The sequence below is a fragment of the Spinacia oleracea genome, chromosome 4 (genome assembly GCF_020520425.1).
Source record: "Spinacia oleracea cultivar Varoflay chromosome 4, BTI_SOV_V1, whole genome shotgun sequence".
Taxonomy (NCBI): domain Eukaryota; kingdom Viridiplantae; phylum Streptophyta; class Magnoliopsida; order Caryophyllales; family Amaranthaceae; genus Spinacia; species Spinacia oleracea.
The window spans coordinates 180,772,483-180,790,553 of record NC_079490.1 but is presented as its reverse complement, the minus strand read 5'-3'; the positions used below and the strand labels follow the sequence as shown (position 1 = coordinate 180,790,553).

Sequence of the window (18,071 nt, the reverse complement as noted above, 5' to 3'; positions counted from 1 at the left end):
AAACATAGATTTACCGGAAAGTCTCATCATTGAGATTCTGACATGGGTGCCTGTAAAAGATTTGTTACGGCACAAAAGTGTGTGCAAATCATGGTATTCTATTATTTCAACTCCTAATTTCATATCCAAACATCTGAATAACTATTATAAGAAGAACGATAGTTGGCGCAATTGTCTCCTTGTTCAATATTATGTTGGCCACGGCGTACTTTTGTTGATTGAGTTGTTTATGGATGAAACCCCTCGTGCTTTAACTTCTCAACTCAAGTGCTAAGTTCCTCCCCATTACACAGCTCATTTGTCTGCGGTCCTTGTGATGGATTATATTATCTTTATGAGTATGGATTTAGTGATCGTGCTTTGTGGAACCCAGCCATCAATGAACTCAAAGTGACAAAGTCTTGCCTCCATTGATTAGCAAACCCAATCTACCGTCTAATACAGAACCTCAGAAGTGGGAGAATTAGGGTTTTGGGATTGATCCTCTAAGTAGAGACTACAAGGTGGTTGTTATCAAAGGTTTTTAGTACAACAGCAGCTGAAGATGAAGATGAAGATGAAGATGAAGATGAATCAAATGAGCTAAAGGATCTTGAATTTCAGTATGACCGGACATGTCACGGAGTTATTGCGTACATGGAAAGTATGGTTTCGCTCAAGTCGGGGTTGCAGCTTCAGGAAGTTGTAGAAGAAAATAACCAAACCAATATCCAACCCTAGTCTTCCTTCCTGTCTGTCACCCTCTTTTAGAACTTGTGAAAGAACAAGAATTCTAGATGGTCACATTTTGCAGTTCAACCTGGATTTTCTTGTATTACCACTTACCAGTAATCTCTGTTAACTGATGCCTGCATTTTATTTATCTTGTCATCATGTCTAACTTTCTTAGAATCAGTTCCAACGATTCCCATTTAAGATACTCCACATTTTAAGAAATTCTTAGCATCAAACTTCCGTACCCTAAATCCAGAGCGCCTTATTGCATTTCGTATCCTGAAATAATGGTTCGTCTAATAATAAGCAATTTGTTTTCCTTGAAAAGCTATGCCATACGAGTGCAGTAAAACTGCAACAAAGTCCTACCAGTGGCTTTTATAATCAACACACAAACAAACAAACAAACAAACAAACAAACAAACAAACAAAAAACAAAATTGAAAATTGTCAAATAGTAGTCACTATTGATAAAGTTGTCAAAAGTTCCACATGAAGAATAAACTAAACAAATTCTTTTGAAAGACAATTATTCAATTAAGCACAAAAAATGGGGCATAAAAATTACAAACCTTTGGTTTGTTTTATAGAAGTAGTTCATCTCCGCAAAATAGAAGTAGTTCTCATACGACCATTGCAGTTTACAGACGATGAGGTAACTTGACAAAATTGCTAACCATGATATGATTTTCTTTCACAAGGCCGATCATGGATTCTTCACAATCATAAGCACACCTTCAAGAGAGGGAAAACTCAGTCAAATGTTTTTGGAATCTAAACAAAGTAATCTAGCAACAAAATATTTACTCAATTTCTTCATATTCCACATACATACAAGTTAATACTACGTCTGAAGGCTATATATCTAACACAATTGCCCCTATGAAGCAAACTAAAGGCTCTAGAAAGAGCAAGGGTAGGCACAGCTCACCAACATTTGCAACTGAAGCATCTTCGCTTAAGTTTGAAGGGAATTTTCTTTTGCAAAGGAGTAACCCTTGAGGATTTTTAGTTATCTGCTTTCATGATTCAATTTTCATTATTGGTAATTTAATCGAGACAGAAAGTGATACTTTTAATTCAGACAAGCAATTACTATCGAATAGAAGAATTAGGCAATACATATAGTATGGGGTTTATACAATGTTACTCAACTTTTAGGGAGGGCGGAACTAAGAATTTACTGCCAGATTTTCTGTTTTGGGGCCTGGCTCACAGGACGTAGCAAAGATACTCCACTCCACTGAACAAAGAGTGTATTATTCCTATTTATAAAAGAACATTTATTTTAAAACCACCTAACACAGAACAATAGGTCATGTACACAATGCGCGTAGGCACTTCAAATCACATACAACAGAGACGCGTCATCCCTTTTCAAAGTCAACTTCATGTGATTTGGGGTGACATTTATGAAATTCAGGGCGAATTTCTTGTCATTTATGACCGGTGACGTATCTTGAATTTGGGGGTCACTAAGCCTATTGTATACAAGTTTTTGTTAACATAGAAAGTGTTGGTCATTTTTTCTGATGCAAAGAGTGTATCTTCTAAGTAAAATTTCCATACTTAAGAAAACATGTGTATTTTCATTTCATAATTATCACCTTATCTACTGAGGCAGCTCTTCAAATCCCAGAGACACCATAAAAAAAAAGACATTATAGCCAATACTTTCTGTGTCCAACTTTTATCACTAGATGAAACTTTAAAAAGTAGTCATTGGCCCTTAGCTGGCCTTTTTTGCACACTTGAAGACAAGTCTATATTCAGGCTATGTGGCACCCCAGCCATGTAACTATGTAAGCATTTAGGATATATACGTACCTTCTTAGAGCTCCTTTCAGCTGGCCGTATCACCATATCTCCAGAGCTTCTTACGTGCAATTAGGAGCCTTTCTTCATTACTTGACAAAATATCCACCGTCGGTTCCACCTCCAAAACCCATCCATCCCAACGCAAGGCAATTAAATATTTATGTAAGTAGTTTATGACTGAAGGATGATCTCTGATGATTACGAAGCCCTCTGGTCTAAGAATTCTATCCATTTCAATCAAAAGATCTTCCGAGCTGCAGCCCCTTTCTAAAATATCTGAAAATACCGCCCAGGCATGCAGTAGATCATAGGTGCGTGGATATGTAGAAAATGCTTCACACCTACAATAACACGTGCTTCAAACTTACATTGCTTCCATTGGTTAATTGAAAAGGAAAAACAAACAAATGGCCGCCAGAAAGGTAAAGTTTTGAAGATGTGACTTCAGAACTATATTTTTGAACTATCGCCATAAAACTCGGCAGGTCAAATAGTGAGAGAAAAGAAAGCAAAGATTATATCATCTCTCCACATACCGCATACATTAGCAGACAATATCAGTCATTACAGTTACAATGGGACCTCTGTCGTAGATAAGGCAATGAGGAAGGGAGACTTCCCGTCTTTAAGCATAAAACAGTTCATGACACTTTGAGACAGAATTTTGAGTTAACAGTGACTGAAAATTTAAAAAACAATTAATGAGAGACAAAGCTTCTTACCAGTCATGCACAGTTCCAATGAGGCCTCTGTCATAGATGATCTTCAGCTTCGATGCAGAATGAATAGGGGCAACATTCATGACCCAGACTTCTTTATCATTCAAAGCAGCAGAAAATCCTCCAAGATTGGAGTTCATGTCCATGACATTACGCGGTGTGTACTTTTGTAAAGCAGGTCTCATTAGGTTCCAATACTCACTCACTCTAAAACTCCATGTGCTCTGTAATAGATACATGGGTACTCACAGTCGGTCAACTTAAAACCTAAATATTTAAGAAGAAAGCACAGCATGGTTTGGACAACAACAAAAATAACAAATGTTGGTATCTTACAGTGTCAGCTTGGAATTCCTCTACACTGATGCCAAAATCCTCCAAGCGAGGTGGAGACGCAGTAAGCCTTTGTGGCCAAGGAAGCAAACCGCTCCCTTTTCCCTTGTGCATCTCTGTAGAACACATGTAACAAGTTACATATAAAGATAATACCAGAATAAAGGCAATGGTTCTCACCCCACAAAAGAACTTCCATAAAAAGTGGAATTGTGCTTGTGGAAAATTAAACTGTTCCATATTGTTTTGAAAAATTTCTGCAAAATAACATGCGAGACAAATATTTGAAAAGGTGTGTAGATACTGTATGCCAAGGTGTTAGAGCCCAAGCCCAAAGGAAGAAGACCTATCGTCATTTGTTTTCATTTCTTCATGCTGAAATTCTTCTACTCAAGTCAGACAACCATACCATATACACCAAAAATTAACCAGAATTGAGTGGCAGCATTAATTTCACCAGACTACCAGTCTACCAGAATCCACTATTTGCAAACTCTCTTACACAGTTACACACATAGAAATTCGCCTCACTTCAATGAGGCATGCACCTGACAGGCTGACACATAGGCTTTGCGCCTTGGCTCTAGGATCCTCTTGCCTTAGTGCACCTTAGCTTTTTCAACACTAAGCAGGATCAGGAATGCACAACCTACTAGATGATTCAGAAGAGAATTACAATTATAAATCATAGAATGACTAAACCACTATTCTCCTGATTATTATAACGCATTATTTGAGATCTATTTACAATGAGAAGTGGTACACTGGTACTATGAAGAGCACCTCATAAGGTCTTCTACTGAGAGACTCCCCTTTGTGCTTTTCTTTGAAGAACCATGTATATATTATAATAAAAATTTACAAAATTTAGTTTTCCCATTTTATAAAATTGGCAAGGCCCACAATTTTATTTTACTTTTCTCTTCCCACACCTAAAAGTTTGGGTCTCACTCTCTCTAATTCAATAAATAGTAATACCCCACTACTCCTATTACATCCACTTCTTTATTAAAATAGCATTTGTGATAACCAAACATCAACTTGTCACCATAAATTATGTGCCATAAAATGTGGGAAGTTGTCACTTGTCACACTAAACTGGGACGGAAGGAGTACAAAAGAAGGGCTAGACTTAAGATAATGCCCACAAGAAAATTTGAGTGCCAATTATACCCTGAATTAAGCTTGTGCACAGGCAGCAAGGTATATTTTTATAAGCAGAAGGATGAAAAAAAAATATTTTTTAAGGTACCACCTCCATGAAAAAGAAGAAATAGTAATGATGTTTAATAAAATATGAGAAATTAGGTAATTGCAAGAAAAATTTCTAGGAGGTCAAACAAGCAGGATGAATGGAATATATTTTGAGAAGGAATAAATTAATTACTAGTCTGCTGACAACAAGGACACTTACTTGCTGAATAAGGAGTAATGCATGTTTTCATCGAAATATTCCAAGATTCATCCGGACTATCATCTACACTACATAATGGAGGTCTGGTTCCAGGTTCCCTCTTCAAATAACAGCTGTTGCTCAGTGGCTTTGCCCATATAACACTTTGGTCTTTCTTTGAAACAACTCTCCAGCACATCCTCCTTAATAGGCTATACATTGAATTCCATATTCTTCTATTTTCTGAATCTTGAGCATATGCTTCAGGAGAGGAGTAAACAAAATATCCACCTGGTCTCAGTATTCTATCTAGCTCCAACAAAAGAATCCCATCTCGCTGAAGCCAATCAATCCTACATCTAGAGCAATGGGCCAGTTCGAAAGACCTGCTGGGGTACGGAAGTCTTTTTGTTCCCAAAACACCAAGAGTAGATGGAATTCCTCTCTCCAGTGCAAACTGAATTTGATTTTCATGTACATCATTAGGTGCTAATGACATGGCCATAATATCATGGGAAAGAAGATATGCACCAAAACTTGCCACTCCACATCCCACATCAAGAACGGTTCTTATATTCCCACCATTGCTAAGCTTTTCACTTGGAAACTTAAGCATCTGCATGAATATAGGAGTTACTAGCATAACCAGTAATATTTTGCAATATTTATTCATAAATAAAGAGCTACATACCCTAGCGAGAGCAATAATGTACTTATCAGCACCGTCATGAAAATGGGTTCCACCACCAGGAAAATTTATCTTCTCACCATTCACAACCATCCAATGTTGGTCAGATTTCTCTTGTGCAAGGTGCGTGTGAGGTATGTTTGCTTTCCACACTTCATCTCTGCTAGCAGGCCATCTGACAGGTATCTGACTTACTAGCAACAAACTTGTTGGAATCAGGAAAAATAAATAAAAAGAAGTGGTAAAAAGCTAAGTAAACTTAGTCCCTCCTTAAATGAAATTATTCACAAACCTTGTAACCATTTGGCGGCGGAATAAGACAGTTGTAACGTCGCCCATGAGGTGGGCAGTGGCGTTCATAGTGCTCCATTAACGTAAGATTTACCTTTAACCTCAATTGGTAAATTAAATTTCTATCCAAGCACGGTATCAACTCTGACAATTTAATGTCACATATCTGTAACCAAGATAAAACCCAAAAAGTTACCTCAGATGACCATAACAATTAATTCAGGGGAAAACAGACCTTCGCAATATCAACAGTCTACTGAAAGCTGCATGTATATTCTACAACCCCTCCCCCCTACTTGGTACAATAGAATTGGATAAGAAAGAAAGAAAGAGAAATAAGTAATTTTCTTGTGTTAGGTGTTTTTAGTTGTACAAAAATTGTAAGAAAGAAACAGGGAACAAGAAAGGCTACGTACAAAACTCACATTCTTGTTACTCATCAATCAATGGATAGGATGAAAAGCAAGTTAATTCTGAAAAAGGAAACTACTTTTCTAGTTTCTACAACTTTCCTATTAACTTTAAAAAGAGCTGAAAAGTCACAATTCGCAATAATAATGAAAAATCCTTAGATAAAATTAAGGTTTTGTTTTGTTATAGAAAGTTGACAAGAACATTGATAGGATAAGTGGAAAAGGATGTTAAAAACTTAAAACCTACCCTATCTGGCTATCTAGCTTGAATATACTTTATTTTATTGTTTATGAGGATTTTACGCATTGATTGCTAGATGTTTTGTGTGTTCACCCTTGGCAAGTGCATAATGCAGGATCAAAGGATCCTCGCTAACAATTGCTCGAGAACAGGATAGAAAGTAGAAGAAGAAAGACATAGAAGCTAGAATTGATATAAGAAAGAAAGAGAGATAGAAAGAGAAATAGAGAGAAAAGAGGAATTTGATTATGTTCCGTATAGTTGTAATTGCGATTTGAGCTGCTATATAGAACTATCAACATTGAACATCAGCTTACAAAGCTCATGCACAGCTTACAACTAATTCCAACTTTTAAGCAAAATCCATAAAACAGTTAACTGATATTGGCGCTAACACCAACAGAAAGGGAAGAACTCTCTTCAGTGCAATTAAAAATATTCTAGTCTAGTTGTGTGAAATTGTACGTACACAACATTCTTTGCGAGTAGTTTTAATAATCAAAGAAGCCTCTTGTCCTCTTGTGCTCACTAGAGGGCGTTCTATTCACCTGATTTTCACTTATTTTTTCTGAACTTTTTTTTGAACTTATCTCATCTGAACTTAAATGAACTTTCTGAACTTATAAGAACTTATCAAAACTAATTTTAGTTATAAATTATACTTGGTCAACCTTATTTTTCCTGAACTTATCTTATTTGAACTTATCTGAACATAACTGAACTTATTTTTCCAGAAATAAGGTGAACAAAACAGAGCCTTAGAGGTCTCTTTAGCACTTATCATCAAAAGTATCTTTTAATTAAGTTCTAATGTTAATCCAAACTACACTCTTTTTTTTCTAGGGATAAACTACACTCTTTTATTTGTTACATTGATGTATTCAACTAGGATATTTTGTCGAAAGTCCCACCAATATCTAACAAACTTTCCGCGCTTGCACCCATCTGCAAAGCTCAAAGTTGGAAATATCACACACGGACTTGCACTCGTAGCCCAAATAGAAATGTGTATTTTATCTTTTGACCACCCGAAAGATGGATCATAAAACACTTCGACACGGTTGCAATTGCGTAAGCACAATTTTTGGTTTAAAATGTTGCAATCTGAACAGCCGCTTCAGCAAAAGAACTTAATAATATACCATTAAGAAAAATAATTTTAGATAACACAATATTTCATGCAACGAGGTTTGAAAAAATTATTTGGATGTTTGAGCTTGCAGCTCTCCTAGCCTCATATCCGAAGAATAGGAACGTTTTTAAAGGGGTGTTTGGTTAGGTTATTTGGAACGAAATGGAATGGGGTGGATTTCTTTACTGTATTTGGATGAAATACGCATCAAAATGTTAACAAACCCCCTGAACCTTAACCTTGCCTATCCTCAAAGATTCCAGCTCCAAATCCACAAAGAATTGAGCTCCTATCTTTCCTAGAGAGAGATACGAGTATACGACAATAGCTGCTACACTTCACCAGATATTTTATGTGAGGCTTGAGCACTCCTCTCTTCTTTGCTGGTTTTGCCACACTTTTTTGACAAAATCATGCAATTTCCTTTTTCAGCTTTGAAAGTTCTGGTCTATGATTCTACGAATATGTTGCATGTTTGACAGTAGAGAATTAATTGCTTAGATTCTTTTGGTTTAACATCCATTGAAACTAGCATTCCTTTGATCATAAGCTCATCCTTTAGAGAATTTAGACAGCATGACCGGCAATAGAATGTGCTTCTTACATATCAGTTGTGCAAGAGTGCTTTTTCTAAACCTAAAAATTGATGTGCAAGTAATTTTCATTCAAATGTACAACTACTGTGCAAGTATCATTTGTCCCAAATGACTTTTTCAGATCAAACCAGGAAATTTTTTTGCCTTAGAAACATAGCTATATAGTGCCGGTGGAGATACTGAAACTTGTAACAATGTAGCATAATAAGCTCATAAAAAAGGAATTTCTATAGAGACAGCTATCAAGTTTTGTGTAATTAAATAAATCCATGTTCCCTGTAAAAGTACTATGCTTGTAATGGTAAATGCCTTGCTTCAACATTGGCGAAAATAAATCATTTATGTCGAATTTTCTGTCAAAAGATTTATTTCTTTACAAGCATGAATCAAACACTAGGAAAAGGATACAAACCCACTCCAAGATTAAGCCAAGTATATCTTGATTAGACAAGGCGTTCTCAAATCTCAATCCGTACCTCTCGGGATTCAGTTTCCATTCCAATGCCCCTAACCAAACATACCCCATAGTTCTATCAAGCACAAGGCGGGCAATGAAATAACCCGAAAGAATCAACAGGAGGGTGGAAGTTGACACATTTTTATTGGATGCAAGTGATCTGAATCGTTCCTTGACTATCCTAAAATCAGCTTTCCTAACCAAACGAGCATACAACTTACAAGGATGGAAGGCACAATTGACTTATACTTGTATTCAATTGAGATGATGAAAAAATAGATACCCTGATCATCTCTATAAATTAACATCAGATGACCCAATTCAAATGAGTGGAATAACTCAAAAACCAAGAACACCTCCTAAAAATAACACACTATAAATCTAGCACAAATTCGCAAAATGACAGGTCACATGTTCGAATGCTCCACCCCCATCGCTATTGTAACTCATTCAGACCCAAAAAAGAAAAAAGAAAATCATTTGACACAAGTGCGGAGATGAGAATCGATCCCTGCCTGAAACTGGAGGAAAGCTCTAACCAACTGAGTTATCACTCTCAGCAAAAAAAAAAAAAATCATGAAATTGTAGCATCAGTAACACAGCTAAAAACAAAAGGCCCAGTTCATGAAGGAAATTCATAATTTTAATACCAAAAAAGCCCAGTTAATAAAAGAAATCATAATTATAATACCAAAAAAGCCCAATTACAGAATAAATCACAATTATAATAAATAAATCTATAATTAAAATAAAATTGAAAAAAGGGAAAAAGAGAACATACTGGAATAGAATGAAGGTGTTGAAGATGAAGCTTGTGATTGAAGCTATCTTGATTGATAAGAATACTACCGACAACGGGATCGACGCCATTATCAACGACGGAATGATTATGGTAAAGCGTTGGAGAATTGGGAATTACAAAATACCCAAAATACAGACAAAACAACCCAAGAAATAGGATTAATCCAAGTAAAACATGTTTGGTAATGGTTGAACTCTGACGATTATGACGAATGGATTCAATCCTGTGCTTCATTTTGTGTGTTAGTTGAAATTATTAGCATCAGAAATTGAGGAGAGAGAAAATAACAAATTAACAAGGATGGAGATGGAGTTGGAGTTGGAGTTGGAGACTTGGAGCTGGGGTTGGTGAATGTTGAGTGACAGAGTGAGGACTGAGGAGAGTGCCTCCTCACTCTCTCTCCATTATCACTGAATTAAGCTGAAGCCTCACTTTGTTTTAGAAAATATTCGATTTTTGGGAATCACTCGTTCATTTTCGTGGACGACTCTATTTCTCCGTTACGCTGACTATTATTATTATTTTTTTTTTTTCTGAACCTAAATGAGTGGAACTTCAAAAAATGAACTGAATGGAACCGTAAATAATAAATAATACTCCCATGGTTACTATTTAAGTGTTCACTTTGGACATTTTTACGGGAATCAATAAAATTGAATAGTGTGTAAAAGGTAATAATTGGAAATGTTTTTTTTGGGTATGGGAAAAAGTAGATAATTGTTTATTGATTAAAGTACAAAACAGAATCTGAGAAAAGAGGAGGGAAATTCTGAAAAGTACACAAACGACAAGTCATCAATCCATTAACTCAAAAAGTAACCAATATAATTCATGCAACAATATCCAAAAGCCAATAGGAAAGCAGGAAGTAAAGTACACGAATCAACCAAAGTTAGTGGCGACTTCTCACTTTTAGTGGAAAAATTTTGGCAAAAAGGGGACTTTTCCCTCCAATATTTGCATATACACCAGGAGAGAGAAAAAATTGGCAAAAAAGAAACCAAAAACTACACAAAGACAGAGAATTTCTTCAAAACAGGGGCAGAAAGCTTCATTGCTTTTGGCTTCTTCTGCTCAGACAAAATGGAGGAAATAAATGATGCTGAATGGGAAGATGCTGCCTGGAACATTAATGATGCTTGGATACCAGAATCAGATGAGGATGGTGACCACATTGATGATGAGGGGACTTTTTTCGACTTGAATGAACCAGCAGAAGAAACAGGGGACATGGAACACATAGTGTTTCCATTTGATCTCGATGAGACACCAGAGCAGCATCAACACAATTTGCAGCAACAACAACAAGTAGGAAACTGGGGTCATCAACGCAAGAAGAAGCCAAGGCTCAGCTGTGACACAAGGTTGCAAATTCTGATGTGGTTGTTGAACAACCACCGCAAAAGGGACAAAGACAAACCATATTATGGAGCATTTAAACATGTTGCTCAAATGTACAATGTGCATCCAAGAACAGTCAGAAGAATTTGGAAGCAAGCAAGGGCACAAAAAGAGGCACTCCAAAGATACAACATGGCAACAAAGGCAAGAAATTGTGGCAGAAAACGCATTCAAGTTGAACAAGACACAATCACAAGTCTAACCATGGGGGACAGAACATGCATAAGGGATTTAGCAAAGATGCTAGATATTGGAGCAACAACACTTTGGAGAATGATAAAAAGGGGTGATGTTAGGCCACACACAAATCCTCTACATCTGAGTTTGCAAGACCCCAACATGCTACAAAGGGTCAAGTGAGTCCTAGATTTACTAGAAGGGGACAATCCACAAACAAAGAGGCAATACCAACCAATGTTTGATTTTGTGCATATTGATGAAAAGTGGTTCTACTTGAGCAAAAAAACACAAAGGGAGTTAATGGCCTCCCATACAAATCAGAACTGTTATTGCCCAAAATCAAAACGTTTAAAATCCATTAACTAGCAATTAAATAGTTTAAATAGTTTACGTAATCATGACTATAATAATAATAATAATAATAGAGTTTATAAATGCGGAAGAGAAAACATCTCTCAAATTCAATCTCATGCTTGATAACTTCTCCCGCAAGTTATCTCTACAAACTTGTGATTAAAAATCTACTCCCCAACAACGCAAAAGTAATGGTGGATCATCATAGGGTCATTAAAGCAAAGGCCATGAACAAAGGAAACATGAAGCACGAAGTCAGCGAAAGCTGAGTACGAACAAGCTAGAATGAAATCCTAGTCTAACATGCTTCACTCAACAACATAATAATCCACATCCAAAAGCCATTTAATAAACAAGTAATCATGGAGACAAGACTCGACACTCGACAAGACTCTTGACTCGCAGATTAATTAAGAATAAATTTCGAACGGGCTAAAAGAAAATATCCATAAAAGGAGGGGTGTTGGGAGCCCACCAAACACCAAATAATAATAAAGTAAATATCGGAACATAACCAAGGTCGGACCATACCAATGGAATTTCAGCGCATAAAAAGAAGAATGAAACAACGTCTTGTATCGTTCGTAGGAGTACAAGTTTTCCGGCAAGACTCCCCCATTGTTCATACTCAAGGTATATACGTTCCAATAGTTTTGATGCTTGTTCTGGTTGCACTTTACGTTAATTAATATTTTGTGTACAAGGTAACTCAAGACACAATCAGCAAGACATAAAATACAAGCAACCAAACAATGACACTTCATTTTAATCCTTTAGGACTTGTTATCAAAACACAGGACTCAAGTGATATTACTCCCATTGTTCCTTCTCAATATACTACTGAGATAACCCAACATTGTCAGTTAACAAGCGGGGTGTGCACAAGGCACGAAAAATCCTTAGTTCAATTCACATAGACTTCCAAAACATACCCTACAATCGGGGTAGAATAAATAGTGCAACGAGGCACGAATACTTGCGGCTCAAAGTAGGCTAGACATTACGTAAATAGCATAAACATAATCCTTGCATGTGAAACACCCATACATGCATATAAAACTTGAACAACATGCTTGACATTAAATTCAACGATCACAACATGATTTTTCACATAGGATTCATAATTTCCATAATAATCAATAACATGTTTGTTCACAACATCAAACATGAATCCAATATTAATCCAAGTCACATGATTCACAATAATAAAGTATCACATAGTCCTCATGTAATTGGTGCTCACCCTAGACATGTACGTACCTCGAATATCTAAGTACGGGGGCCACTTTGCGAATCACGACTCAAGGCTAGAAATCACCTCCTATAATTAAAATAATAAAACTTTTTTATTATCCATGCTTACTAAATTTCCAGCAATTTTTATAAATTTTAAACCCTTGATTTAGTTAGAAATTAATTGCTCATAATTAAAATAATAGTCTCAATTGAAAAACTAAAGTTCTAGTATGAAAATATTAAATTTTCACCTTTAAAATCATCAAAAATCAACACTTTTAGGCATTGTATTAAATCTGAAAATTACATTTGATTTCCACAATTAAAAGTAACATTAAATTATGTAAATCAATCACTCATTAAATTGGGATTAATTCCCTAACCCTAATTAACCATAAAAATCACTTTAAAATATTAAAAATTAAAACTTTAGTAAATAATTGAATTATAGTTCTTTGATTTAAAATATTCCTCATCAATCCAGACACATAAAACATCACAATACGGTGTTCATAACCGTTCCCAGCAGTTTAATAATCCAAAATCAATAATAATAATATAATTTTAAAATTCGGAATTGAAATAGAATAGATAAGGAAGAAGAGAATTATGTCAAACCCGCCTATAACACTGTACAATCACGATTTGAATGTGATTGGGCGCAAAAGGAATTAACGGAACAAAGTATAGTACACACAACCCGCGGTTGGTGTGTGTGTGCGTGTGGTGCGTGCGAAGCAACGAAGGCAGGGAGCAGCAGCACGACAACGTGCGACAAGAAGCAGGGGCATCAGCAGGGGTGCTCGCACGAGAACGAGTGAGAGAGAGAGCGAGGGGAGTGAGTGTGTGGGCTGGGCGACGAGGCCACATGCAGCAACAACAACGACAAGCAATAACAGCAACACGCAACATTGCACACGAGGCTGTGTTGTGCGACAAGAGAAAGTGAGAGGCGAGGGAGTGTGTGAGGGCGTGTGCTGTGCGAGAGGCAGCAACGAGCACGAGAGAGTGAGAGGCGAGGGCGAGGCACGAGCAGCGACGTGTGTGCGTGCTCGGGCAAGGAGACGGGCGAGAGAAAAAGAGAGGAGAGGGAGTCGGGTGCAAGGGAGGATGAGAGAGAAAATAATGAGGGGATGTGGGGATCAATTAATGAAGTGGGTTCTATTTATAGGTTCCCCAATCCCTAATGGGCTAAGGCTTAGGAACTTAGCATTGGGCTTTGCACATTTAAGCAATTGGGTTTGTATTAGAAATTGAAGCTTAGAAACTCAGTTGGGCTCAACTAGTGGAATGAGTTGGGCTTAGAATTAGTTCAAACCATTTAAAAACACGACCCACTAAAATTCCCGATTCAAATAATAAATTTGTTTTGGATTTAATAAAATAAGCACCAGATGCACCATTCCAGTTTAGATGATTTGGTATGAGAAGCTTTCATGGGATCCTGATAAACGGACAACCCGGAAAACCAGGAATATATTACACATAGTCATTTGATTAGCATGGGAGTACAGTCTTTCCACTAAAAATCAATATTATCCACACCCACTCCCCAATTCCACCCTAAGAAAACACCAAAACAAGCAAATTCACCATCAAAACAAACACAATAAAAAACTCCAAAATAAACAAAATTTTACTTTCTAAAAGAGGAACACTACTTTTCATCAAGAATATGAAAACCCTCTCAATTTCCCTTATCAAAACCAGAAGTAGAAGAAGAATCGGTTTGGGTTCTTTTCCGAGACATTTCGTCAAACACCTAGAGTGCAATAATAAATCTCATAAAACACCATGAAGTTCCAAATCAATTGTTGGTGGTATTTATAAGTAGCTTGGAAATTGAACAAGAACAAATAGAATCCAAAACTACTTCTGTTATTACTCATACTACATCTCCATCTCCCCATAATATGTCACACAAATATTTAATTATTCTCCAATTTCATAAACCCATGCGTAGAAACCTGACTCACGCATTTCCACATTGAAATCAACAAATCAAAGAACCGAGATCCCTAGCAAACGGTTTTATAATATTTGAAATAGCATATATAATCCATTAATTGGAATAATGAAAATGAAAGATAAATGCAATAAATTTTAGTCAATTGAAATCAATTATTAAGAAACTAAGATTGATGTTTAATCCTTCGTTTAAAAAAAAGAATTACCTGAGGAGAGAGACATGTCTGGCGAGTGATAATGAAGAAAAATGGCAGTCGTCTCCCTGGAAAACATGGTGAACAATGAGGGCGGAGAAAACCAGGTGATAGATGAAAGTGAAGGAGCGAAGGAGGAGAGAGACGATCAGATTTACCAAAACATTAATCAATCTATTAAAAGGAAGATCGAGAAATTAATAGTCGTACGTTGCTTGAATCCATGGATGAATCAATCTCCCATGGATGACGGATGATTCGAGGTGAGAGAATAGCGAGGGCGGAAGAAATCAGATGAAGTTGATTGAGAGGAGAGAGAGAAACGAGCAGTGTAGTGGGAAAATAAGAGGAAATTAATCGTTTCATGTTAATGTAGATAAGCTACAGTAGTCTTCTCCCACTTTTAAAGGTTAAAGATTTAGATAGAAGACAGAAAGTACCTCTCATCACAGAGCTTGTTGCTAGACCAAATGAGTTAGAGCTATGATTCTCAACTTGAGTAGCAACCTAGGTGTTGTTGAGATGCTTCAGTAACTGATTGTATTGCTCCTCAGTGAATGTAGCATGAAACAATCCAGTGTTTTCATCATTTGGTTTATTAGGTGCAATACATTCTTCCAATTAAGCTGCAACTGCTATTCTTTTACCTTTGCCTTTAAAATCTCCAGGATATCCATGCAGTTTCCAGCACTTATCAATTGTGTGATTCTTCTTCCTGCAATGTTCACAAAATAGATTATTCCTAGTGTAGGTATTGCTTCTTGACTGACCTCTAGAATAAGAACTTTGTGTGCTAGGACCAGCAGTGTAATGAGCTTTGTGCTTAGTGTCAGCAAACTTCCTAGCAGTGAACATAAGAGATTCCGAATTCAGTTGATTTATGTTGTTACATACCTCCTTCTATTGCTCTTCTTGAAGCAATAAACCATATGCTTTTGATATAGTTGACAATGGATTCATCGTCAGGATTGTGCTATTAGGATGATCATACTTCTGATTTAATTTCATCAGAAATTGTTTTAACCTCTGGTTTTGCTTTGACCTGAGAAGCTTTTGAGTGAGAGTACAACTGCGAGAAGGAAAAGGATCCAGACCATCAAGTTGATCCCATAGAAGCTTGATTTTGGTAAAGAAACTTGAAACCTCTTCATCATCAGCTTGATTCAGATTATACAGTTGTTGTTGTATGGAGAAAAATTGAGGTCCAGATGATTGACAAAACCTTTCTTCTAGATCAAGCCAGATTTCTCTTGTTGTTCTTAGATATAAGACACTTCTTGAAATTGAAGGTTGAAGAGATGCTAACATCTAAGATATTACCAGATCATTGCATCTGCACCAGATTCTGTAGTTAGAAGAATTTGCAGCTGGTTGATTGAGGCTTCCATCAACAAAGCACACCTTGTTCCTTGCTGATAATGTAATATCATGGAACGTTTCCAGCCATTGAAACACTTGCCATCAAAGACAATGTTACCCATTTTTGAAGCATTTAGATCATTATTACTTAAGTAGTAAGCATAATTTGGATTAAGAGAAGGATCAACTAGATCAACAGGCATTTTGTTGGACTTTGTGGTGAAATTCTAAAGAATTTCAACTAGTAAATTGTGAAATCAACAAGAACTTTAGTTGAATTGAGAAGGAAAACTGAAGAAATTTGCGAAAATTTGGCAGGAATCTACAGATGTTAGTTTTGACAGGAATCTCTGATACCATGTTAATGTTCATGATCTAGCATGAAGAACTTCAGAGAAAATAAGATGATAAAGCATTGAGAGAGAGAGAGAGAGAGAGAGAGAGAGAGAGAGAGAGAGAGAGAGAGAGAGTTTGAATAGAATCAAACGAATTATTATTGAATGATTATTGATGATAAGTTATTGCAGAGAAGCTAGCTTAAATTACTACATCACCTATGATGTGTTACAACCAATCATAAGTAAGCTAGGAGATAGGAGCCAATCAGAGTGCTTGAGTTGTACACCTAGGCTGCATCCAATCTATTACATACAACTGAAGGGGCTAACAACCTCCCTGAATTCAAGGAGAAGGTTGTTACAAGTTCAGAAGCTTTAGTGCTGACTCATTGCTGACTATGATGTAATGTTGTAATGTTGCTGCAATGCTATGAAGTGGTGGCTTGATGGCTAGGGCAGCATGGTTAGTGGCTGATTTAGGGGGGTAAAAGGGGTATTGTTTCCCCCCCCCCATTCCCTAGATCCGCGGAAAAATATATAACAGTAACATGTTTTTTGTATATATTTGAAATTCCCTATTTTGTATTACATAAATGCGTTTGTCTCAGTTGGTTGAGTGTTTAGCCTCATTATGTTGGAGCAAAGAGATACAGAGTTTGAATCCTGATAACTCTTATTTTTCACCACTTTTTTTTTCCCATTTATTCCTTAATGTTTTACTTTCTCATTGTTTAGCACTTAATAGTTTTTTCACCGTTTAACTATTTATTGATTTTAATTTTGCCTTTTTTCAACTCTTTAATGATTTAGCTATATCATTTGTGAGTTTCTCCCTCGTTTAATTTCAATTACATAGATAATATCATTGTTTGTGAATTTCACTTTTGTACCTACCTAAAATTAGTTGTATGGGCTATATAATTTTAAAAAATTAAATTTTGTGAACACAATGTTAGGAATTAAGAAGTGACCTTTGAAATGTATATGACTTCGTAAAGAGATTAAAGAGTACAATTGAGTGAAATGAAGACAATACGTTAAACAACATGCATTCTAATATGGAAGGAATCTAAGAAGTGACCTCATTCAAAAATGAAAGGAAAACTTAGAATGATTTTCTAGGATGTTCCTTCGATGACGGTTTTTGGGTTAAATAATGTTTTGTGGACATTGGATTCAATAATGTTACTAAGTACACCCACGTCAATTAGTTTTACGGAGTATAAAATTAACACTATGCAGTATGTATTATTTGCTCTCTGCGTCTCTATTTGATTGACTCATATTCATTCTTGAGATGTCTATTTGAGATCAATTTATACTTTAAATAGTACTTTCTTTGTTCCTTTTTGTTCGCCCTATATTCCAGGCCACTTGAGGGTGTCTTTTTAAAATTGTTTCATACCTTAAATAGAAAGTTTTCCCACTTATTCCACTTATCTC

General features: G+C 36.3%; 1 protein-coding gene across 3 annotated transcripts; it reads right to left on the bottom strand.

Annotated features, from left to right (window-relative positions):
• LOC110781845 (probable methyltransferase PMT9) lies at positions 1-10,069 on the bottom strand. Of its 3 annotated transcripts, XR_008932531.1 has the most exons (9): positions 9,578-10,069; positions 5,958-6,122; positions 5,669-5,851; positions 4,999-5,593; positions 3,588-3,700; positions 3,255-3,475; positions 2,542-2,873; positions 1,287-1,449; positions 1-993 (listed from the first exon to the last, which is right to left on the bottom strand). XR_008932531.1 is itself a non-coding variant. In XM_021985893.2 (8 exons), exons 1-7 carry the CDS (start codon positions 9,830-9,832, stop codon positions 2,558-2,560), a joined length of 1,848 nt encoding a protein of 615 aa, XP_021841585.1. In that variant the 5' UTR covers positions 9,833-10,069; the 3' UTR covers positions 1,162-1,449; positions 2,542-2,557. The 3 variants fall into 3 exon arrangements, 2 of the variants coding, with proteins under 2 accessions (XP_021841585.1, XP_021841587.1); XM_021985893.2 differs by lacking the exon at positions 1-993 and having other exon boundaries at positions 1,162-1,449; XM_021985895.2 differs by lacking the exon at positions 1-993 and having other exon boundaries at positions 1,162-1,449; positions 5,669-5,855; positions 9,578-9,718.
• Positions 10,070-18,071: the final 8,002 nt, after the last annotated feature.

Coding starts and splice junctions, on each gene's coding strand:
- LOC110781845 (XM_021985893.2), bottom strand. CDS start 9,832: ATGAAGCACAGGATTGAATCCATTCGTCATAATCGTCAGAGTTCAACC. Junction 3,701..4,998: donor CATTACTCCTTATTCAGCAA/GTAAGTGTCCTT, acceptor TGTGTTCTACAG/AGATGCACAAGGGAAAAGGG. Junction 3,476..3,587: donor AGGAATTCCAAGCTGACACT/GTAAGATACCAA, acceptor TATCTATTACAG/AGCACATGGAGTTTTAGAGT.